Source organism: Choloepus didactylus, chromosome X, assembly GCF_015220235.1.
Source record: "Choloepus didactylus isolate mChoDid1 chromosome X, mChoDid1.pri, whole genome shotgun sequence".
In the NCBI taxonomy this organism is placed as follows: Eukaryota; Metazoa; Chordata; class Mammalia; order Pilosa; family Megalonychidae; genus Choloepus; species Choloepus didactylus.
In genome coordinates this window covers 187,792,066-187,815,428 of record NC_051334.1, presented here as the reverse complement: position 1 = coordinate 187,815,428, position 23,363 = coordinate 187,792,066, and the positions used below count along the sequence as shown (strand labels likewise).

Genomic DNA, 23,363 nt, shown 5'->3' with positions numbered 1-23,363 from the left:
AGCTCCCTGGTGTCCCCAGAAACATGTGGCCATCCCGGACCCACCTGTCCTCCATCCCCCAAGCCTGTCCACCCCTAAAGAGCTCTTGGGACCACTCCCTGGTCTGCCCAGGCCCACTCTGGCCCCACAGGCTGAGTCTCCTTGAAACCCCATGTCCCAGAACAGGGGAGACAGTGTCTTCTTGTGCTGCCCACAAGGGCTCCTTCCTCAATTCTGATCGGGCCCCAACAGCCCAGGAAGGATGGCCCACGCCGGAGGAGCTGGACCCTGCTCTCTATTCTCAGCACCTGGGTTCTAGAGCCAACTCGAGCTCAGCCCCTTGCCCCAACTGGATAAGGAGGCTCCCTGGCTAAAAACCGGTGACAGCTCCCCACTGCTCACAGAATAAAGCCCCAACTCCTCACCCGGCCAGGCTCGGCATGGCGCCCCCAGCAGCCGGCCTCAGCGCCTTCAGCACCCATCGCTCCCCCAGTCTAAAACGCTCACACACACACTGCCCACCCAGCTCCCTCTGCGTCCCCCTCCTTTTGCCTTCGGCTAAACCAATCGCTTTTTCTCTCGCAGGCCGAGCATCCCGCTGCCCAGCTTCCCTCCGTCTCACAAACTGCCTTTATCAGATGGGAAGGTCTCAGGGGGCTGAAGAAGGGGTACCGCCTCTGCCTGACCCGGGGGTCCTGGACCCTTCTCTCATCCCGCTCCCAGATGGGCAAGGCGGGACCTGTCCCTCAAGTGAGGACTTCCCCGGGGCAGAGATTTGGGGGGTGGAGAGGGTTGGAGGGGAGGAGCGCGGAAGGTGCTGAAGAAGGGGTGGTTAATGGACGGCGAAAGATGTGAGCAGGGCGCCCCCTTCTGTCAGGAGGCCAAACTGCATCCCGTGTCGGGGCAGCAGGGAGCCGGGGCCCTGACTCGCCCGAGGCTGCCTGGCTGCCGGCCCTGGGCTGGAAGACCTGGCCTGCTCCGAGCGGGTGCCCCTTCCTTCTGGAAGGCTGGGCCTGGCGTCCCCGCTCCGATCCCCACGCAGAGCATTCCCGTGGGAGGGCCGCCGAGGAGCTGCTGCTGAAGGGGTCCGGGGAGGCGGGACTCCAGGACGGCCCCTAGGGGGAGCCCCAGGGCAGGGAGAGCAGAGGAAGCGGAGCCCCCCAAAACCTGGAGCGAAGGATGGCCCCCAGGTGGCTGTGGGGGCAGAAAGGGGAAGCTGCCCACCCACCCCCACCCCACAGGTCTCCTCCCCCCACTCCCAGGCGGGCTCAGGGGCCCATGGGGGCACACACAGGGTGAACCGATTCTAACCCTGAACCCCACTGGAGGATCCAACCCAGAGTCTCCCTCTGGGTCCCACAGGAGTGCGACAAGGACAGGGGCTTCATCAGGAGGCTTCCTTCCTTCCCTGGCACAGACGGAGCTGGACAGATTGACCCAGTAGCCACTGCGGGACGAACATCCGTCCTGCCTCAGGGGGAGTGCGGAAAGGCCTGGGAGAGCAGGGTGTGTGGGGGGACCCCGGGGAGAAGGAAGGGGTGGCTGGCTCACCCGGAACTCTGAGGGTGCTGCCTCCTCTGGCTGGCTGGGGCTTAGCAGTGGCCCTAAGGATCAACCTGGGGCCCATGGGTGCCAAAGTCCCTGCACAGCTCAGGGAAGAGGACCCCGTGGGGCCTTCTCCTTCTCTGATGCTAGGGCCCCCTGACCTCCCGCTCTCTGTGCGGCCACAGGGAAGGGAGAAGAAGCAGAGGAGCAGGTTGGAGGCATCGGCTGGGACCTTGTCAGGCCCCTGCAAGTCCTGAGCTGCCCCCCCTTTCCCTCCTGGAGAGCTGGGGTGCAGAGAGGCCACAGGGCAGGGTGGTGGGGGTGGCGGAAGGGAGCAGAGGGAGGCTGGGGGTGGCGGTGGGCAAGGCCACAAGGGCAGGGGGCTTCCTCCCCACAGGTGACACCTGTCCCCTCCACCCACACCCCATCCCTGTCCCTCACCACCCCCCCTCCACCACTGGCACATTGCTCTGTCCGTCTTTATTGATTTGGGGAAAACCGGAGGGGGCTGGAAGGCCACAATACAAGCAGGACCACCCACACTCAGCCAAGCAGAGAACAGCCGTGCAGGGAGAAAGGCCACCGGAGCCTGCATGCCGACGCCCCCTAGGCTCCTAGGTGAGGTGTGGAGGCGAGACGGGGGAGCCCCTGCGAACATTCCCCGGCCAGCCCCGGGCCCAGCCGGGGCCAGGGCAGAGCCTGGGGGCAGATGGGGGCTTGCCTTGGTCGCCCCCCGCCCCTGCTGGGCACCACCCCCGCGTACTTCAAGCTTTCCAGCAGAGGCCAGCCCCGGGGAGTGGGGTGGGGTGGGGGCTGAAAGGGTCCAGGGGACAGAAATCTGGGGGTCAATCCGCAAGCTGCTGGACCTCCGGCACCTGCTGGGGTGGAGGGGAGAAGCACGGGGGGGTGGGGGCATCAGGAACCGCCCTGCCCCCCTCCAGCTCCCATCAAGACTTGGGCTTTGAGAGAGCTCTCCGGAGTGGTGCCCACTGGCCTGCCTCTGCCCACCCTGTGCCCAGTAGAGGTCCCTCCTCCCCGGCTCCCCCTCCCCAGCCACCATCTGGGTCTGTCTGCCGCCCACATGGCTCAGCTCGTGGCTACGTGCAGCCCCTGCCACCCTTCCCTGGCTGGTGGTCTCTGAGCTTCCCAAGCCGTCAGCAGCAGCGATTGCCCGAGGGTGCAGGGACCCCGCCCCACGCACCTGGGCATCACCACTGGTGGGACGGTCCAGTCCGGAGGCCTGGGTGGGTGTGGCGGGCCCTCCCCTGCCGGGGCGCCTCCTCGCCCTCTGGGCTGTGCCCCATCTTGCGGATGTGGCGCAGGAACGAGGTGGCGTTGAAGGCACGCTGTGGGAAGAAAGGGTGGTCATGCCATGCCCCAGCCCCAAGCCCTGCCCGCTGGGCTCTCTCCACACGCACCTTCCAGTGGGTGCGGGCAAAGTTCTTCTGGATCTGCTCACTGACTGAGCCCAGGATGTCCTTGTCAAAGGCCGCGTCCCCAGAGATCCTGGGGGGGAGGCCCAGGGTCAGCGGAGAGGGGGCCTCCGAGGGTCCCTGGGATCCTGGGATGGCGTGGCCGGGGTCACGCTCACCAAAGGTGCTGCAAGGCCTGTTGGCAGGTGAACCTCTTCTGGGGGTCCCGCTCCAGGAGATGCCGGATGAAGTCTTTGGCTAGAGCCGGGGAGGCCCGCATCAGCGTCCCCTCTTGGCCAGCCCCCCACCACCACCCCGGCCCCCCAGGGGACAGGGCCAGCCTCCTGGCTCACCTGATTCAGAGATGTCATCCCAAAAGGGGGAGTCAAACTCATAGCTGGCCCTCAGGATCTGGCTGAAGAGCTCAGGGTCGCTCTCGTCGTAGAAGGGAGGGTACCCACACAGCCTGGCACCCACAGATGAGTCACCTGGCTGTCCGAGCCCTCCCCGACCCGGCAGGGGCAGGCAGATGGGAGAAGAGCCTTCCCGGTGTGCACTCACAGGATGTAGGAGATGACACCCAGGGCCCACATATCCACGGCCTTCCCGTAGGGTTTCTGCTCCAGGAGTTCCGGGGCTGCGGCCAGAGAGTGGCAGGCAGACGCTGGCAGGCCGCGGGGGCATCGGGCACCGGGGTGCCCCACAGCTCCATCTCTGCCATGCCTTGCCCCGCCCGCCCCCCTCACTCACCCACATATCCCGGGGTCCCACAGGCTGTACCCAGCATGTTGCCAGCCTGGATTTTAGATAGGCCGAAGTCGGAGACCATGATCTTTGAATCCTCAAAGGGTGTGGCGTACAGGAGGTTTTCAGGCTGGGGACACACCAGGGCCCAGGGGAAAAGCTGGGTTAGCCCTTGGTGGAGAGGGGTGCTGGGGAAGGCCCCGGCTGCACTCCTCCTCGGGATGCCCACCCAGGCACCTACCTTGAGGTCCCGGTGCACAATACCCAGGCTGTGCAGGTAGGAGACCGCGCCCAGGACCTGGCCCACCAGGTGGCTGGCGTCCTTCTCCGTGTACGAGCCGCGCTCCATGATGCGGTCAAACAGCTCGCCCCCTGTCACCCTGGGGGGAGCCAGGGGCTCAGCTGACCCCCAGGCCTCAGCCCCGGGCCGCAGCCCCCCACTCCCTGCCCAGCCCCGGCCCCTCTCACAGCTCCATGGCCAGGTAGAGGTGGGAAGGGCTCTCATGGACGTCCTCCAGAGCCACGATGTTGGGGTGGCTGACCCTGCAAGGGCAAGAAACAGCCCCTTATGGGCAGCCCCTGGCTTCAGGCACCCGTGGCCCCCTCTGAGCCTCTCTCCGTCCAGGACCCCACTTTGGACCGCAGCAGAAGGGTCTCAAAGTTCCTCCTGGGGACCCCAGGGAAGCCCCCAGCTCCTCCCTCTTCATTTCCTTCCACCTCTGCCCCCCAATTTGGAACCTAGCCTCCCCCCACCCCTCCTCCAACCCCAGCCTTCCCCAGGACCCAGGCTGGCCCTCACCTGCGGAGCACAGCGATCTCGTTCTCCACCAGAGCCTCCTTGCCCCGAAGGGCCTTCTTGGGGATGCACTTGAGGGCCACAAGGTGTGCGGAGCCCCTCTCCTGGGCCAGCACCACCTCGGAGAAGGCGCCCCTGCCGCAGAGACCATAGGAGTGAGGGCCGGAAGGGGAGGCAGGAAGCGTGGGAATAGGAGGGGGAGGGGAGTTGGAGAAAGGAGAGGGAAGAGGAGGGAAGGAGGCAGAGGTGGGGAGAGGGCAGGGCCCCATAGCTGAGAGCTCTAAGGAGACGGGGAGGCCCTCCCTGGCGCCCCGCCACCACCATCACACTTGCGCACGCACGCACACGCACTCACGATCCGAGCTTCTCCCGGATCTCATACACGCGGCTGATGTCCTCGGTCTGTTTCTTGAGTAGCAGCATGTCTGGGGGGAAGGGGGGCGGGGGAGAGGTGGAGGGAGGCCCCCGAGGCAGAGGCACCCTCCTTCCTCACCCCAAGGCCATCAGTGCCTCGGCCACCCTCAGAGACGGCCACCCCCGCCCCTCCCCTCACACAGCCCAGGTGCACCTGCGGCCCCCCCACTCCCAGCCCCGGTCCACGCTCCTGGATGGCCGCCTCCCACCGAGGCCACCCGATACACCCGCTACCCGGCCGCGATCCACGCGCCCCCCACCCTCGCAGCCCGCGGCGGTCAGGGCCCAGACACCCCCTCTTTGCCTCCACCCGTCCAAGCCAGCCGCAATCGGCCCCTTCCAGAAGGCTCCCCTCACTCCGCCGCAGCCCCTCTGGACCCACCCACCTCCACAGCGCTCAGAACCCCACGCGCCTGCTCCCATCACTCGGCGCCCACAGGCACGCGCCACCCGGGCGGCCAACCCGCCCGAGCTGCCCCTGCGACCCCTGCGCACCGCCACCTGCCACGGCCACGGCCGCCCACGCGGCCGCCAGGCACCCGGGCCCTCGGCGCCTCGGCTCTGGCGGGGACTCGGCAGCCAGGCGGGCCACGTCCGGAGCTGCGGGGGCTGCGCGCGTGCGGCTTGGGGGGCTGTGGCAGCCGCCACGCGCCCGACCGTGACAGGTGTGCGCGCGGGGGCGGGGAAGGCGGTGGCCGCGGGGCTCCCCCCGCCGGGCGCTCTGCGGGCCGCGCCCCGCCGCCCCGCACCCCGCGCCCCGCGCCCGCCGGGGAGCGGCCGGTGCGCACCTGGAGCCGGCTGCCGCAGCGTCGCCGAGCGCAGTGGCCGCCGTGCGCCGCGGCCCCCGCCCGCGCCCCCGCCGGCCCCGCCCCCTCCGCGCGCGCCCCTGCGGGCGGCCCGGCTACCGAGCACGCGGTGGCCGAGTGCGCCGGGGCGGCGGCGGCGGCGGCGCTCCAGAGCTCCTTGTAAGGCAATTCCCCGGCGCCAGGGCGCAGGCCCGCCGCCTCCTCCCCGTCCTTACTCGGTCATTCATCCGGTTCCCGCCGGCTCCTGCCCGCCCACAGCCTGGCGGGCGCTGCCCCAGGGCCTTTGCACAAACCGGGTCCTCCGTGCATCTCCCTGCGTGCAGATTTCTCCCCGCACCGCGTCTACGCAGAGAAGTTGTCCAGGCAATTCGGGCTACCAGAGCCTCCCTCCCCAGCCTCCCCTGCCTCCGCTGCTTCTGCCAGCCTGGTCCCAGCCCCCAGGCACGCCACCTGCCCGAGTGCAGTAGCCTCCTCTCCGGGCTCCCTTCCTCGTCCTCCCCCCACCCCCAGTCTCCTCTCCACCCACAGCCAGAGTGGTCCTTTTATTCTGTTTACCCCTCCCGTGGTCACTCTAAGTGGCAGCATGAGGCCTTACAGTGGCCTAAGGTCCCTGTGTGATCCACCCCCTTCCCCATCACCACTCTGGCCCCTCTCTTGGAGCCCTTTCCCCTGCTCCCGCTGCTCTGCCACACTGGCTTCCTAACCGCTCCGTGAACACACCACTCAGGCACCTGCCCCAGGGTCTCTGCCCCCACTGCCCCTCTGCCCAGAAGGCTCTTTGCTCAGATTATCTCTTTGGTTTGCTCCCTCACTCCATCAGGTCTCAGCCCAAATGCCACCTCCTCAAACAGGCTGCCCCGATGCCCACCCCTAGCCAGTCTCTCTAGTACGCCACCCCACCCTGTTTTCAGAGCAGCCAGCATGGCAAAATCACCTTCTTCATCACCTTCATCTTGCCTTCCTCACAAAAGCAGCTGCTCCCGGAGGGTGGGTCTCCGCTGGGTGACTGAATTCCCGCCTTCATCCGACAATTAGTGGGTTCCCCCAGGTCCAGCCCGTGTTGGTTCTGGCGCCCCTCCTGGATGAGCCCAGCCCCTCTGGGGGTCAGGGGACAGATGTCCCCACTGTTGACAGGAGCATGTCCACACAGGCCAGTGAGTGCCACAGGGGCTCTGCCCAGATGCAGGGTCCAGGGGTGGCAGCTGAAACCAGATCTTTGCGTGGACCCACAGGCACCTGGCATGATGCCAAGTCTTCAAGCAAGAAATGTTTTAAGAAAATCATCTTTCCAGGCCTCCGCTGTCCAAAAATAGGTGTCTGAGAAGGCTGCTTCCCTGCCGTCCTGCCCTTTCCCAAGCACAACTCCCAGGCCACAAAAGAAGGCTCCAGGGCCCTGTTTTCTGTTTTTTTTTTTTAATTCAGTTTTATTGAAATATATTCACATACCATACAATCATCCATGGTATGCAATCAGCTGTTCACAGTATGATCATATAGTTATGCATTCATCACCACAATCTATTTCTGAACATTTTCCTTACATCAGAAAGAATCAGAATAAGAATAAAAAATAAAAGTAAAAAAAGAACCCCCAAACCATCCCCCCCATCCCACCCTATTTGTCATTTAGTTTTTGTCCCCATTTTTCTACTCATCCATCCATACACTGGATAAAGGGAGTGTGATCCACAAGGTCTTCACAATCACACTGTCACCCCTTGTAATCTACATTGTTATACAATCGTCTTCAGGAGTCCAGACTACTGGGTTGAAGTTTGGTAGTTTCAGGTATTTACTTCTAGCTATTCCAGTGCATTAAAACCTAAAAAGGGTTATCTATATAGTGCATAAGAATGCCCACCAGAGTGACCTCTCGACTCCATTTGAACTCTCTCAGCCACTGAAACTATTTTGTCTCATTTTTCATCTCCAGGAGCTCTGTTTTAGTTTCCTAGGCTGCTTAAAGCAGTATCTCATGAAACGGTTTTGGCTTAAACAACAGGAATTTATTAGCTTATAGTTTCGAGGCCAGGAAAATGTCCAAATCAAGGCATCATCAAGGTGATGCTTTCTTCCCGAAGACTGGCTGCCGGTGATCCTGGGCTCCTCTGCCACATGGCAAGGTGCATGGCGGCATCTGCTGGTCTCTCCCTTCTCTTCTGGGTTTCATTGCTTCCAGCTTCTTGCTTCTGTGGCTTTCTCTCTCCATGTATTCATTCTATTTATAAAGGACTCCAGTAAGAAGATTAAGACCTATCCTGGTTGAGGTGGGATGAACCTCACCTGAAGTAACCTCATCAAAAGTCCTACTTACAATGGATTCCCACCCACAGGAAAGGATTAGCTTTAATAACCTGTTCTTCTGGGGTTACATACAGTTCCAAACCACCATACCAACTGATCTGAAAACTCATGCCCACACAAAAACCTGCATGTGAATATTTACAGCAACTTTATTTGTAATCAGCAAAACCTGGAAGCAACCAAGATGTCCTTCAATATATGAATGGATGCACATGCTGTGGTACAGCCATAACAACAGAAAAAGCTATCAAGCCATGCAAAGAAATGGATGATGTTTAAATACATGTCACTGAGTGAAAGAAACCAGTCTGAAGAAAAGGCCACATGCTGTATGATTCCATTTATATGACACTCTGGAAAGGACAAAACTATAAAGATGGTAAACAGATCATGGTTGCCAGGAGTTCAAGAGAGGGAGTGGTGTTTGCCTAGGGGAAGCACAGAGGTTTGTTTTTTTTTAAGAGAAGTGAAACCATTCTGTATGATACTGTAATGGTGAATACGTGACAGTATGCATATTTCAAAAGCCATATGACAAAAAGAGTGAACCTCAATGCATGCAAATTGAAAACTCATCATTTGGGAGGTCAGGGAATCTCAGGATGGAACACAGACTGGGACAAAAGAATATAAGTGTATTACAAATGTATGAAACAGCCTCACTGAAGGGGGTAGGGGGAAGGGGGCTGTATTAGTTAGGGTTCTCTAGGGAAACAGAATCAATGAGAGGTATCCCTGACTATCAGATTTGTAAAAGTGACTCACACAACTGTGGGTATGCATGAGTCCAAATTCTGTAGAGCAGTCAGCAAACTGGCAACTCCAAGGAAGATGTCCGATGAACTCCTCAGGAAACGAACCGGCAACTTCGACGAACTCCTCAGGAAATGAACTGGGATCTTCGACGAACGTGTTCAATCAACTCCTCAGGAAAGAAACCAGCAGCTTTGACGAACTCCTCAGGAAACGCTTCACTGGGCAGCCGAAGAAGTGAAGGTCCTCTATCTGTCTCGCTTATAAGTCTTTAACTGATTAATTGGATTAAATCCAGCCAATTGCACTCTCTCATTGTGGAAGACACGCCCTTTGGTGAGTCATCAGTCACAGTTCCAGCCAATTGACTGATGATTTAATAAACCAGCCTGTTGGTTTATTAACCAGCCAGAAATGTCCTCGCAGCAATTGTTAGGCCAGTGTTTGCTTGACCAGACAGCTGGGTACTATCACCTGGCCAAGTTGACACATGAACCTAACCATCACAGGGGCTGACTTAACTAACTGTTAAAGTGGAGTCTGTAAGACTAAAGGCAAACGGAACTGCACACAAGCACTGTCTTCTAGTAGATAGAGATATTTTCCAAAAGGGTACCAGTTCGCCATCCTGAAGCCACTATACATGTATGCTGGACTGGGACAATTAAGTAAATGGATGGTGGATGGTGGCAGCAGGGGGTTTCTCACCATTGGAGCAGGACATTACGACAAGCAAGAAGAGAAGGCGAGAATGATCCACACAGTGATGGATCAGAGATGGAGACATCAGCCTGAACTCATGTTTACTAATACAGATACAGATGCATGGAGAGAAAGAACTATTTACAGACACCTGTGTTTGCATGGATTGGCATGCACATAAATTTCCTTGCTCCATTGGCTGAAAGGGCCTAGAAGCAACCATACCCCAGTGGCAATGAGCACACCTAGGGCCCACATCTTGGATTCTAAAACCGTTCTCCAATAAACAGCTCCTTGGAGAAATGGCTGATTCTAGGACTGGGGCAGGAAATAGACAAGATGGGCCTGGAGCATCTTGCAGTGTCTGACAGTTAAGGAAGTGCTAAACACACACACATAGACACACACACATACACACACACGATGATGGAGGTAGGTCAATGACGGCAGCTCCCAAAGGTCACCCAAAGATGGGGCAATTTGAACAACAAAAGTAAGTAGTATTGGATTATAACCCAAAGAATAAAATAAATATCTCCGAGTCCATCTTGATATAAATGAGTGAATAAAAATTAAAGGGGAGAGAAAAGACGAATCTCTTGTGCAGAATTTCAGATCATTTATGTAGCCTGTCCCCCTCAAGGAGGGGGAGCACAAGTGCCCACTCCTAAAGCGTGGGCTGGGCCTAGCAACTTCCTTCCAAAGAATGCAGTGCAGAAAGAGGGACAAAAGGAGACAGCTGACAGATGTGACCTCAGCCAGGGGAGGAAAGTGTGAGAGTGCGGCCCCTTGCTATGATGTGATGAAAATGGCACCCACCAAAACACATAAGCCCAGTCTGATTATAAGGAAAACTAGCACTCAAATCCCAATGGAGGGGCAGTCTACAAACTACCTGACTTCTCAAAACTGTCAAGGTCATCAAAAACAAGGAAATGCTGAGAAACCATCACAGTCAAGAGGAGCCCTAGGAGGCTACATGCAAATGTGGGATCCTGGGACAGAAAATGGACAAGGGAAAAGCTAAGGAAATCTGAATAAAGTATGGTTTTGAGTCTATTAGTAATGTATCGATATTGGCTCATTAACTGTGATAAATGTAGCACACTAAGGTCAGATGTTAATAATAGAGGAAACCGGGTAGGGGTACATGGGGACCCTGTACTAGCTTTGCAATTTTCCTATAAATCTAAAACTGTTCTAAAATAAAAGGTTTCTTTAAAACGTAACAAAACAAACCAAAAAATCCTTTCAGAGGCTCTGTGTGCCGGGGGGGGGGGGGGGGGGGGCGGGCAGATCACCCCTCCCCAGCCCCGGCGAACCCCCTTCTCCTGGCCTCTCCCCTATTCTTTCCCCCTCACCCGCTGGGCTCAGCCACACTGCAGCCCTCTCCCCAGGAGTTTGAAATACAAAGCCCCTCAAGGTGGATTCTGCTTTCCCCTTTGTTCCCGGCTAACTCTCATTCCAAAGCTCTTTGTGCCCAGTCCGCCCCCAGAAGAGGAGGCGCCCCCACCCCATCTCCAGCTGCCTCAGGCCGCCCAGGATAAGCGGTTTCTCCAGGGCGGGGGGCCTCCCACCCAGCCCGTGGGGCCAGTCCCGAAGCAGCCCAGTTCCCAGCCCCAATTCCCGGGCCTCCCGGGACAAACAGAAGCCCTGCCCGCCCCCGCTCCACCTCCGGGTCTCCCCTCCCGTCTCCTCCCCTCCTCCTCCACTCCCACTCCAACCCGCCGCCAGAACTGGGGTCTGAAAGGCCATCGGTTCCCTGGACCCTGCTGAGGGAGGGCGCGGCTCTCCCGCCTCGCCTCTGCCTGGGGACACTTTGCTTGTGGCCCCAGAGTTGCAGTGGGTGCTCTAGGCTGGGCAGCAGGTGGTCAGAGCGCCCCCAGCCCCTCCCGCACGTGTCTGGGAGCCCCCTTTGGTGATGGCTGTGGACCTGGTAGGACGGGCTGCAGCTTGGGGTGGGTGGGGACGGCCCCCTGCACCCGCAGCTAAGGGTCCTGGGGCGACCAGCCCCTCCTCCCCAGCGTTGCTGCTGCCCTGGAAACGCCTCAGAGCCTCCTTCTCGGGAGGGCGTGCCCCCGTCCCCTTGCCTTTGTTCCCTGCAGGTACTCAGCCCCGGCGGGCGGCCGCAGGAACCGGGCTAACGGTTCCCATCAGCGCGCACACTCCCTGCAGGCCGCCGGGGTCAGGGCGCCCAGCCGGGGCCAGCGCTGCCGCTCGCCACTTCGGGACACTCCAGCCAACATCGCGGCCCAGGCCAGGCTGGCTCGCTGAGCAGAGCCACTGCAGAAGCCCAGCTCCCTGCCCCTGCCCCGCTCCCAGGTAGGTGGCCGCTGGGCTGAGTCCAGAAGGATCGGAAGGAGGCTAGCGGGGGAAGGGATGGGGGGAACCCCAGGCAGCGGGGAGGGAGAGCGACAAGGGTCGCTCAGGGGCTGGCAGGGGGGTGTGGAGAAGTGGGCAGATTCCAGAAGGGTTTGGAGAGGGAACAAACAGGCCCTGTTGACAGAGTGGGGTGGGGTGGGATGGGAAAGCAGGAACTGGATGGGAGGGGGGCCACGGAGAGGAGGGCCTAGATCTGAGAGGCAGAGGGTCCTAGGTGACCCTCTGGTTTGTGCACAGCTGGGTGAGGGTGGTGCCACTGACGGGTTGGGGAAGACTGGAAGTCTTGGGTCCTGCCAAGCCTGGGGTACCTGTTGCATGTCCCCCCAGATGTGGAGGCAGAAAGCCACTCTCAGCAGCCACCTGGCCCTTCTCCCCTCCCTAGGCACCTCCGGCCGCCCACCTCCCTCACTGACCTGGCCGCCGCCCCCTGAGCCCGCCCCACCCCAGCCTTCTCCAGCCGCTGCTTGCCCTCTGCTCCTTGGACAAGCCAGATCTCCAGAGTGAAGAGTCACCTGCCTGGGCGGGGCTCCTGCAGCCTCACCTCCCCGCCCGCTTCCTGACGCTGGCTGCCTCCCGGCCGCGCCTCTCCACAGGCCCTCATCTGTCTCCACAAGCCCGCGCCGCGGCCATGGCTCCTGCCCTCCCTTCGCAGGCACCACCTGTCCTGCCTGCAAGTGCCCCCAGCCCGTCCCACGGCTGGGACCAGCTCCCCTTTTGGCCCACGTCCTGCTCCCCCTCTCTCCGACTGCACAGCTCGGCCCGGGACAGGGCCCCTGCTGCTCTCCCTTCCCTGGGCGCCCGGGCCTCTCCTGGCCACCTGTGGGGCACATACTTCTTGCGCGCCAAGTTAGGCTCTTCTGGATGAGCGATGCAAACCTGCCACCCGGAGGGGCCACCCTCCTCCAGCCTAAGCCCCGGCGACTCCGCCTCGCCTCGCCTCTCCCACACACACCCCTTGGGGCTCCTCCAGCCGGCCCGGTGAGGAGCCCCTCCCTCACCTAGCAGGCTCAATCTGGCTCGGTCCGGAACTGCTTTTCATCGTAAAGTCGTCCGCATGGCTGAGCTTCCCAGGATGGCTGAGCTTCCCAGGATGGCTGAGCTTCCCAGGATGGCTGAGCTCAGCATGGCTGAGCTTCCCAGGATGGGACCACAGCGTCTCCGACTGGGGAGCCTGGGACCAAGGCGGGGCAGGCACCAACTCCCCAGCCAGGACAATAACCCTTGGCTTCCCCACCCCACCCTGAGGCTAGTCTTGGGCCCTGGAAAATTCCAAACTGGTTGCTCAGCTGGCAGTTGTGTGTGTGTGTGTGTGTGTGTGTGTGTGACAGAGAGAGAGAGAGAGAGAGAGAGAGAGAGAAGCTGCCCAACAACTTCGCTCTTGCTGAAGAGGCTTGAGGTCCCTGGAGGTCCCCAGAGAGGGGAGCAATGGAGGGTGGGGGGCTGGGGCTCCGAAGGGGAGGTCTTTGGGGAAGGGTCTGTGCACCCGCCCGGCACCAGGGGGCAGCCTTACCCTGTTTCTGCCCAACGAGCCTTCCCCCAGGCAGGTGCCTCCACACTAGGCATGGGTGGGGATGGCAGGGGTCACCACATGCTCCCTCGCCCCAGGCAGAATTCTTTATCTTGGTGACAAAATCTAGCCTTGCACTCTCAGCCAGGCAGGTTCCTCTATCCTCGTCGTAGAGACCTGTCACAGAGACCTCGTCACCCCAAGAGTTGTGCCCTACCCCGGCTGCAGCTTCAGGGCTGCGACCCCTGGCTGAGCGCCAGGGGGAGGCAAGTGGTGCCTCTTGCAAAGCCCCTCGGTAGCTCGCGCCACAGCCCTGCTTCTCTCCCTCCAGGCCAGCGCTAGCCCAGTGCTGCAGGAGGCGGAGCCCTCTGCACCCCACTTTGGTGCAGGGAGCGTGGTCGCTGTAGGCCTTGCTACCCAACAGTTGCCCAGCCCCAGTTGGGGTCAGAGAAGGGCTAGAGATGGGGCAAGCTGCATCGGGTGCGGGGAGCATGGGGGTGGGCTGCGGGGGCGACCCGGAGGCGAGAGGAAGGAGGAGAGCAGAGGATGTCTGGAAGGCGGCCAGGGGGAGCGTTGTCCTAAAGCTGGAAGAGAAGGTTAGGGAAAGGGAGGATCGGGCTCCGGCCGGGGCCAAGGCCAGGGCAACCTGGGCCCAGGGACGCTTCCCGGCCCCCCTGCGGGGGAGGTGCTGGCGGGCGCCCCAGGTAGCAGCCATCCTGCTTCCCGCTGGAGCAGCGTCTCCTCCTCGGGAGGAGGGCGGGAGGAGGTGGGCGGAGTGACGGGGAGGGCGGGCGGGAGGGACGGCGGAGCGGGGAGGGGGAGCCGCCGGGCCGTGGGGGTGGGGCGACAGTGACATCACCCCGGAGTCGGTTCTTAAGCGGTGGCCGGTCGGGCTGGGGGCAGAGAGGAACGATCCGAGCGCAGTGGCCAGTCGCTGAGCCCTCCGCGCCCCGAGAGCGGCTGGAGCCGCGGCTGCCGGGAAGGAGGGCGCGAGGCGCGCCCGGGCCGCCGCCACCGTCGCCGCCGCCGCGGGCGACCCGGGCAACCGCCGCGGGCCGAGGCCGTGCGCGCACGGGCCGCAGGGCCCGGCTCCGGCCGCCGCTTCCCAGGCAGTGAGCGTCCCATGCCGCCCGCGCCTCGCTAGGCTGAGCCGCGGGCCGGGCGAGCCGCCGCCGCCGCCGGAGCCCGAGCCCGAACCCGAGCCGCGGGCAGGAGCCGGAGGCGCCGCCGCCGCCACCACCGCCGCCCGGCCGGGCCCCGCCGCCGCCCGCGCGCCCTCGGGCTCCCGACACACATGAGATTCTTCAGGCTCACTTTCAAGTGCTTCGTGGACTGCTTCTGACTGCGCGGCGCCGGCCCGCACCCCGCCCGCCCGCCCGCCCGCCGCCCCGTCCCCGGCCCCGGCCCCCCCAGGCCCCGGGAGGGCCCGCACCTTCGCGGCCCTCCCCGAGCCGCCCGGTGCCCCCGCCCGTCCCCGCCCCCAGCCCCGGCTCCGGCCGCGGCCCGTCCGGGGCCATGGCGAAGAAGAGCGCCGAGAACGGCATCTACAGCGTGTCCGGCGACGAGAAGAAGGGCGCCCTGATCGCGCCCGGGCCCGACGGGGCCCCGGCCAAGGGCGACGGCCCCGCGGGCCTGGGGGCGTCCGGCGGCCGCCTGGCCGTGCCGCCGCGCGAGACCTGGACGCGCCAGATGGACTTCATCATGTCGTGCGTGGGCTTCGCCGTGGGCCTGGGCAACGTGTGGCGCTTCCCCTACCTGTGCTACAAGAACGGCGGAGGTGAGCACCCCCACCCGGGGCTGCCCGGCCCCACCGCCTAGTGGGGACTAAGTCCAGGGGGTAGGGAGGCCCCCGGGGCCGGCGAGGGGCCCCACAGCCACCCCTCGCTGGCCACCGATGGGTCGCGCAGCCCAGCAGGCCTCCACCCCCCTCGCCAGTCATGTGCCTGGCAGCGTGGTTGGGGGAGGGGGCCGGCCGGTGAACCTCCCGCCACTCCATCCCCACCCCCACCGCACCCCAGATTCCTAGCCAGGAGATGGGACTCCGGGGCTGACGGGGGGGGTGGGGGGGGGGCTCCAAGAGGTGAGATGCCCAGGCTGCCCCCATGGGTCAGGCAACACAAGTGGCATATTGTGTGGGCCTCCCACGTGTGCACACATGGACACGCGCATACACAATGGGCTACTCTGTCCCTCCCCTCCGCTCCGCTCCCCTCCCCTCTGGCCTGTGCCTGGAACACTGGGTGCCTGCGCCAGGCTCGAGCAGCCTGCGGCCTGCCCCGCCTGGCGCCGCCGCTGGGCACCCTTGCGTGCGCCATGCCGGCCCGCCGCCCGCCAGCCCCGGCCGAGGCTAAGCCACAGCGATGCGAACGCCTGGGTCCCGTCACTACAAAGGAGCCCAGCCCGGGTGGGTGGGAAGCCGCCATTCCTGGGGGCCGGGCCGGGCAACTGAGGCTCAGAGCAAAGGCCTCGGCCCAAGGTCGTGCACCAGGAGGATGCTAGGACCGGGAGCGGGACACGCTGCGGCTCAGCGCGGCCTCCGGGTCCCAGCGTGGGGACAGCCAAGCCAGAGACAAGGGGAGGGTGTGGGGAGGGGGCGCAGGGTGCCAACGGAGGTGGCCTCCGACCCTCACCCCAGCCTGTGACCCGCCCTGCACCTTGTCTCCCTCCGTCCTTGCACACCAGCCCCTCTAGGCATGCCTGACCCCCACCCACCCACACCCACAGGCACACAAGCAGAGGCTTGCCACCATGCACCCTCCTCCCTGGATCTTCCTGTGGACATGCAAGTGTCCAGGTGCAGGGAAGGCAAGGGATCCCTGTCATTGCCCAAGCCCAGGCAGCAACCCCACCCCCCTGGGCACCAGCATCCTGCTGCGCACGCGTGCACACGCACTCATACACATGTCCACATGCCCTCGCTGTTCCTTCCGGGTGCTGCCTGGCAGCCAGTGAGCCACCGCAGGAGGGAGGGTCTGCGTGTGTGGGCGCACGTGTCCTGTTAGGGCGCAGCAGGTGAGCGCAGGCTGGAAGCCCTGTGGGCATAGAGCCCCCGTGGCCCAGGGAACAGCGGCACCACAAGGCCCAGAACCCACCCCCCCCCCACCCCCCCGAAGCTCTTCTCGGGCCTCTGAGTCAGTGGCCACCCCCTCCACTGATTCACCCACTGGGGCCAGGGTGGGGCCCGGGGCTGGGGCTCTGCCTGGGCCTCCCAGGACCCGGCCTCAGGGCAGCTGGGCTGCTGCATGCCCGTGCCCACAGTTCCCACAGAGCCCTGTGCCTGGCGTCTCCCCAACAGGTGTCTTCCTTATCCCCTACGTCCTGATTGCCCTGATTGGAGGGATCCCCATTTTCTTCCTGGAGATCTCGCTGGGCCAGTTCATGAAGGCTGGCAGCATCAACGTCTGGAACATCTGTCCTCTATTCAAAGGTGAGCAGCCTGCCCACCTTCCCGCCCAGGGACCCCTTCCCCTTTCCCACAGCGGGGGCCAGGGCATGGCACTGGGGACTTGGTCTGAGAAGTCCTGTCCTGAGTGCAGAGCACACAGCACCTGGCGGAGGCCAGGCAGGAAGGTCCTGCTGGTCCCCACCCCACTTGGCGGCTGGGGCACAGAGGTGACTCACCGGAGGAGGTGGGTATCTCCTGTATGGCCCAGGAGAAAGCTCCACCAGCGGCTGTGTGCTCAAGGGGGGCAGGTAGAGTCCCTGGGCAGCTGGGGTTGAGGCTTTATGCCCCTGAAACAACGTGGTGGCAGTGGGGCCTGTGAGGACAGGACTTAAGGATTGGACATGGCAGGAGGAGAGGCCCTGCCTCCTTGGGTCTGGCTGGCAGGGGACACTCATATAAGAAGTCTTGGAATAGGGCTGAGGGGGGGGCCTTTGGGGTGGACAGTGGGCATGGCATGGACGCAAGGGCCCCAACAGGACCACTGTGGAGGTGGCTGGGTGCTGGGCCCTTGGGGGCTAGGGAGTAGGGGTGGGGGGAGATGGCCAGAGAAGCCCCACTCCCCACCCCACCCCCCACAGAGACCCTCCTGGCACCCCACAGGCCTCGGCTACGCCTCCATGGTCATCGTCTTCTACTGCAACACCTACTACATCATGGTGCTGGCCTGGGGCTTCTACTACCTGGTGAAGTCCTTCACCACCACGCTGCCCTGGGCCACGTGTGGCCACGACTGGAACAGCCCCGACTGCGTGGAGATCTTCCGCCATGAAGACTGCGCCAACGCCAGCCTGGCCAACCTCACGTGTGACCAGCTGGCCGACCGCCGGTCCCCTGTCATCGAGTTCTGGGAGTGAGTCGGGAAGAAGACCCGGGGAGGCAGAGCCACCCCTCCCGGGCTGGCCTGTGCTGGTCGTGCCCGTTCCCTGCCACTCGGCCGGCCTGCCTGATGGTGGTGCTGGTGCTGGGGGCGGCCCTGGGCCAGGCTGGCAGCCCCCTCACCTCCAGCCAGGGGCTCGGGGCTCCGGGCACGCTGGGAGGCCGCAGGGGCAGGTGTGGGCCGGGCCCCACCCAGGAGCACGGAGGGCGCCAGCCTCAGCAGGGGCTGGAGGAGGCCCCGCCACCCCTCGGGCCAGCTTGTCGCCCGGCCCTCTGCTGCCTCAGCCCTCACCCGCCGTCCCTCCTACCCTAGGAACAAAGTCCTGCGGCTCTCTGAGGGGCTGGAGGTGCCTGGGGCCCTCAACTGGGAGGTGACCCTGTGTCTGCTGGCCTGCTGGGTCCTGGTCTACTTCTGTGTCTGGAAAGGGGTCAAATCGACAGGAAAGGTACAGCTGGGGGAGGCAGGGTGGGGCTGTCTGTGGGTGGGCACTGCATGGCCCAGAGGGGGCCACTGTTGCCACCAGACCGGGGCTGGGGCCCGAGGTGGGGGTGGTACTGGGACCCAGGCCGCTTTGTTCTCGCCCGGCCTCGGGCTACAGTGCGAGGCCCGTGCAAGCAGGCCTTCTAAAAGGCTAGATCTCCTCCTTCCCACCCTCCAAAGCCAGGGCCCAGCAGCCCCTGCTCCCAAGGAGAGAGGCCCCGGCAGCAGCTGCCCTCTCCCCATTTTTCTCGATGCCAGTCTCGCTGCCTGGGTCCATTTTGACTGTTTGGGGAGGCCTGGCCTGTAGCTGTCCCTCCTGCCCACCTGGCCAGCCCTGGGGACTCAGAGGGCAGTCTCCGCATGTCCCTCCCCTGGAGCCCCTGTCAGGTTAGGGAGACAGACAGACAGACATAAGACAGTGTGTCCCCAGAGCAGACACCTGCTTAGCTGGTGGCCTGGCTTGGAGAGCAGCAGGGAGCTTCCCAAACTACTGAAGACTCTATCTTCCCAGCCTGATGTCACTCCCTGCCAGGGCCCCACAGGGGGCTGGCAGGGATGTGCATTTGTCACCCATCCCCACATCCGTGCTGCCCAGACTCCCGGCCTCCAACAAACCCATCCGCCCCCACAGTCCTCACTCCCTACATGCCCCTCCCTGCCACGGGCACACTCCAGAACCGCCCCACCCCGCACCTCAGAGGCAACTCATGCCGGCTTGCCCACCACGATGGACACGTGTCCGGGGCCCCTGAGCTGTGCTTGCCAGGAGGGCTGCCGGCGTCCTCACTTCATGACTTTAAGGGGAGCCGGGGCCCTGAGGAGGAGAGTGGGGGCACCCTGCTGGTGAGGGGGCCACTCTGAGCAGCCTGGCCTGCAGATTGTGTACTTCACCGCCACATTCCCTTATGTGGTCCTCGTGGTACTGCTCGTGCGCGGAGTGCTTCTGCCTGGCGCCCTGGACGGCATCGTCTACTATCTCAAGCCTGACTGGTCCAAGCTGGGGTCCCCTCAGGTGAGGTGGAGGCCGGCAGTGGCAGCAGGGATGGGGGCCTGGGGGCCGACCCGCCAGGGCCCCCTCACCTGTGCCTCTGCCCGGCCCCCCTCCTCCAGGTGTGGATAGATGCTGGCACCCAAATTTTCTTTTCTTACGCCATTGGCCTGGGGGCCCTCACAGCCCTGGGCAGCTACAATCGCTTCAACAACAACTGCTACAAGTAAGTACCCGGCACCCTGCCTCCCCTGGGGGGGCCAGGGCCTCGGCAGGCAGCCTGACCAGTCCCCGCTTGTGCCCACCCCAGGGACGCCATCATCCTCGCGCTTATCAACAGCGGGACCAGCTTCTTCGCTGGCTTCGTGGTCTTCTCCATTCTGGGTTTCATGGCAGCGGAGCAGGGCGTACACATCTCCAAGGTGGCCGAATCAGGTAAAGGCCCTCCCTCCTGGGCTCTCGGGAGGCAGTGCCCGTCCCTTGCTGCCTGGACAGGCGTGACGGGCTGGCTCCCAGAGGAGGGGTGCCGGCTGGGCTCTTTGGAGACTTGGGCAGGGTCCTTGGGGTGTGTCCTGTCTGCCAGTGTGGTGGAGGGAAAAGGAGGGCCCCCTCGTCTGGGGTGCCATGAGTGTGTGTGTGGGGGGTGTGGAGGGTGCAGGGCAAGCCCGGACTCTCTACCCTCCCTGCACAGGGCCCGGCCTGGCTTTCATCGCCTACCCCCGGGCTGTCACGCTGATGCCCGTCGCCCCCCTCTGGGCCTCCCTCTTCTTCTTCATGTTGCTGCTGCTTGGCCTGGACAGCCAGGTTGGGAGAGGGGGTGGTGACACCCTGGGGACCCCGGGGGGGTGGGGGCTGGGAGGGAGGAGGGGGCTGGGCCTGAGCCGTCCCTGGCCGCAGTTTGTAGGGGTGGAGGGCTTCATCACCGGCCTCCTCGACCTCCTGCCGGCTGCCTACTACTTCCGCTTCCAGAGGGAGGTCTCCGTGGCCCTCTGCTGCGTCCTCTGCTTTGTCATTGACCTCTCCATGGTGACCGACGTGAGTGGAGGCGGGGCAGGGGTGGCCACTGGCTTCCGGCTGCCCTCTGCCATCCTTCCTGACCCCGGTCCGTCCTGCAGGGCGGGATGTACGTCTTCCAGCTGTTCGACTACTACTCGGCCAGCGGCACGACGCTGCTCTGGCAGGCCTTCTGGGAGTGCGTGGTGGTTGCCTGGGTGTATGGTAAGCAGGGGCTGAGGGCCGGGCCGGGCAGAGGCCGCAGGGGTCGGGGGGGGGGTTGGGGGGCCCTCCAGCTCCCTCCCTCCCGCCCGCCTCCCCCCAGGCGCAGACCGCTTCATGGATGACATTGCCTGTATGATCGGGTACCGCCCCTGCCCCTGGATGAAATGGTGCTGGTCCTTCTTCACCCCGCTGGTCTGCATGGTAACCACTGGGGGCGGTGGGGCAGGATGGGGTGCGGTAGGGCCCCTGGCGGGATGGCCGATGGTGCCCGTCCTCTCCGCCAGGGCATCTTCATTTTCAACGTGGTGTACTATGAGCCGCTGGTCTACAACAACACCTACGTGTACCCATGGTGGGGCGAAGCCATGGGCTGGGGCTTCGCCCTCTCCTCCATGCTGTGTGTGCCCCTCCACCTCGCCAGCTGCCTCCTCAGGGCCAAGGGGACCCTGGCTGAGGTCAGTCCCCGCGTCCCCTTGCCCTGGGTTTGGGCACTTCCTCCAGGAGGTGCACTCATGAGGGCTTCAGAACCAACAACCGCGGGAAGCCTCAGGGCCAGGGGAGGCTGGGGGTGGCTAGAAGGGGAGCCGGCCCTTGGGAGCGGCCTGAGTTGGTAGCAGGGGCTGGGAAAGTGCGGGGGGAGGTGGGGGCTGCTGGCCGGGCGGAGGGCGAGGACGTGTCCCTCTCTCCTGCAGCGCTGGCAGCACCTGACCCAGCCTGTCTGGGGCCTCCACCACCTGGAGTACCGAGCTCAGGACTCGGATGTCAGGGGCCTGACCACCCTGACCCCAGTGTCCGAGAACGGCAAGGTCATGGTGGTGGAGAGCGTCATGTGAGCAGCCTCAGCGGAGCCCGGGCGCCTCCAGCTCACCCTCTTGTAGCCATAGCAGCCCCTGCTTTAGTCCCCCAGCCCACCACTCCAGGGGGCTAGCCTTTCCCTGACGGTTTTGGGGTCTGCCTGGGGGGTGGTGGGGGTGGGAAGGGAAGGAAGCACCGTGAGTGCTGACTACGATAATTTTTTCCATTTTTAATAAAACACCAAAAATATCACAACCCACCAAAAATAGATTCTCCTCTCCCCACCCTGTACTTAGCCAAGCTGGTGCACATGCTGCTTCCCAGGCCCTGCCTCTCTCCCCCCGCCCTTGCCCCAGCTCCTCCGCTCACTTGCCTGCTGACCCAGGAGAGCAGCCATACACACAGCTCACCATCCCCCAGCACCCTTACCCCTGCCCCGTCACGCACCCTCGGGAGGCCCCTCACCCCAGAAGCAGCAGCGGCAGCTTGGAGGTGAGGAGGGGAGGCAAGAGAGGGGCAGCATAACTGAGTATTTCAGCTGGGCCAGACCCCTCTGCCCATCCCTGTTCTAGAAGCTTAGAGAGCCAGCCAGCGACGGAACCTTCTGGTTCCTGCGCCCGTTGCCACCAACACCAATTGTGAGAGCTTGTGGATGAGTGCATGTGTGCGTGAGTGTGTAGAGTATATATAGATCTCTATCTCTTAGCAGAGGTGAATACCAGGTGTGAACTGTGCCTGTGGGCAGATGTGGCTTGTATTTTGCACATTTTATAAAAACTTGGAGTGAGGTTTCTGCTTGTATATTTCTAAAAAGAGAAAACAGCCCAAACTGTCCCTCTCCTTACCTCTCCCCTCCCCTGCAGCCCCCATCTTACTGGTCTGCCTCAGCCAAGGAGCCGACTCCTAGATCTCATCTTCATAGGCAAGAGCCTCAAGCTGTCCAGTATGCGAGTTGGCGTGTGGGTGCACGTGTGTCGCTCTGGGCCCCCGAGCCTGGGGTGAAAGGAAAAGTGCCACAATGGGGTCCTCCGGGGAGGGTCTCTGGCCTCCCCCTGTGCCCACAAGTCTGTGGAGTGACAGGACACAGTATTGTGTCCCCGGGGGACGCTCAGGCTTCCCACACCCTGCTCCCTGGGTGGGCTACGATGGCAGGGACCTTAGGTGGGCACCACCCAGGAAGGGGACCCGGGCATGGCTCCCAGCTCCAAGCTGAAGGCGGATGCACCTTGGCAACTGAAGTCATCCATGGAGCAGCTTTAACCCACGTCTGTGTCACGTCACACCCCAAGACTGCTGAGGGGACCCTAGAAAGGCTTCCCCACACCTGACCTGGGCTGGGGGGTGGGGCTGGGTGAGGGCAGGGGCCTGTGGGATGTCACTGCTGTGCTGTAAAGGCCACTGCAAACATAGCAATAAAATAGTCATTTTCCAAAGCTCCTCCTCCCGCGGCTTCTCTGGGGTGGGAGTGGTGCAGGAGGTGTGGGTCCAGCCGGTTCTTTCAGTGAGGGCCTCTGCCCGGCACTTTTCTAAAAGCTGGGAATAGAGCGAGGAAGGAAGCCCACAGAAAGCCTTTCCCTGTGGAGCTCACGTACCTGGGGGAGAGAAGCATGCTGGTATGCGAAAGAGGAACTGATCAAGCAGCGAGGTGCAGGCATGAAGTCGGGAGAGCTGAAAGTTTGCAAAGGTTGCCCAGAGAATGCGCCACTGTCTGAGGAGATGGAGTGGACCAGGCAGATACTCAGGGAACAGGTCAGTTGGAAGGCTCCAGCGGTAACCCAGGAGGAAGATGGCTGCTTGGGCCGGGGTGACAGAGTAGAGATGACAGGAAGTCTTCAAAATTGAGATCTATTTTGAAGGCAGAGCCAGGAGTTGTGGATGAACAGGATGTGGGGTTGAGGAATCAAGGATGACACCAAGAGGCTTGGCCTGAGCGATAGGCAGGATGGGGTTGCCAGGTCTGTGATGGGAGACCGGGAGCAGGAGGTTTGCAGTGGACAAGCAGGAGGCAGCTCTGGGCAGGTTATGCAGGGGCGCCATCCAAGTGGAGATGTCTGGTTGGGTGTTGGAATATGGGGTTCTGGAGAGAGATCTGGACTGCAGATGGATCTCTGGACGTTATTAGCACACCGAGACTCAATGAAGCCTGGGTGAGCCCCCACGGAGGCAGAGAGTGTGGGTGCAGACAGAGAAGTGGCCCTCGGACGGAGCCCTGGGGC

The 23,363-nt window shown here is 62.9% G+C and overlaps 3 protein-coding genes across 17 annotated transcripts; 1 reads left to right on the top strand and 2 right to left on the bottom strand.

The window, feature by feature from the left end:
• Positions 1-1,985: 1,985 nt before the first annotated feature.
• PNCK (pregnancy up-regulated nonubiquitous CaM kinase) lies at positions 1,986-5,938 on the bottom strand. 12 transcript variants are annotated; one of them, XM_037821096.1, is made up of 12 exons: positions 5,912-5,938; positions 4,828-4,901; positions 4,480-4,611; positions 4,149-4,223; positions 3,922-4,060; positions 3,687-3,810; positions 3,498-3,573; positions 3,290-3,402; positions 3,116-3,194; positions 2,943-3,030; positions 2,726-2,870; positions 1,986-2,399 (listed from the first exon to the last, which is right to left on the bottom strand). In XM_037821096.1, the coding sequence occupies exons 1-11, from the start codon at positions 5,921-5,923 to the stop codon at positions 2,733-2,735; spliced, it is 1,050 nt and encodes a 349-aa protein (XP_037677024.1). In that variant the 5' UTR covers positions 5,924-5,938; the 3' UTR covers positions 1,986-2,399; positions 2,726-2,732. The 12 variants fall into 12 exon arrangements, with proteins under 12 accessions (XP_037677024.1, XP_037677027.1, XP_037677028.1 ...); XM_037821099.1 differs by having other exon boundaries at positions 3,922-4,052; positions 4,832-4,901; XM_037821100.1 differs by lacking the exon at positions 5,912-5,938 and adding an exon at positions 5,679-5,735 and having other exon boundaries at positions 4,832-4,901.
• A 1,926-nt stretch (positions 5,939-7,864) lies between these two features.
• Positions 7,865-14,083, bottom strand: LOC119522628. Of its 3 annotated transcripts, XM_037821094.1 has the most exons (3): positions 13,348-14,083; positions 12,836-13,008; positions 7,865-7,914 (listed from the first exon to the last, which is right to left on the bottom strand). In XM_037821094.1, exons 1-2 carry the CDS (start codon positions 14,057-14,059, stop codon positions 12,956-12,958), a joined length of 765 nt encoding a protein of 254 aa, XP_037677022.1. In that variant the 5' UTR covers positions 14,060-14,083; the 3' UTR covers positions 7,865-7,914; positions 12,836-12,955. The 3 variants fall into 3 exon arrangements, with proteins under 3 accessions (XP_037677022.1, XP_037677020.1, XP_037677021.1); XM_037821092.1 differs by having other exon boundaries at positions 12,836-14,083; XM_037821093.1 differs by lacking the exon at positions 7,865-7,914 and adding an exon at positions 8,878-8,922 and having other exon boundaries at positions 12,836-14,083.
• A 648-nt stretch (positions 14,084-14,731) lies between these two features.
• On the top strand, positions 14,732-22,556 carry SLC6A8 (solute carrier family 6 member 8). 2 transcript variants are annotated; one of them, XM_037821090.1, is made up of 14 exons: positions 14,732-15,121; positions 16,640-16,771; positions 17,390-17,639; positions 17,979-18,111; positions 19,024-19,158; positions 19,257-19,360; positions 19,445-19,569; positions 19,826-19,938; positions 20,032-20,169; positions 20,250-20,352; positions 20,453-20,553; positions 20,637-20,807; positions 21,045-21,181; positions 22,011-22,556. In XM_037821090.1, exons 1-14 carry the CDS (start codon positions 14,860-14,862, stop codon positions 22,147-22,149), a joined length of 2,043 nt encoding a protein of 680 aa, XP_037677018.1. In that variant the 5' UTR covers positions 14,732-14,859; the 3' UTR covers positions 22,150-22,556. The 2 variants fall into 2 exon arrangements, with proteins under 2 accessions (XP_037677018.1, XP_037677019.1); XM_037821091.1 differs by lacking the exon at positions 22,011-22,556 and having other exon boundaries at positions 14,733-15,121; positions 21,045-21,399.
• Positions 22,557-23,363: the final 807 nt, after the last annotated feature.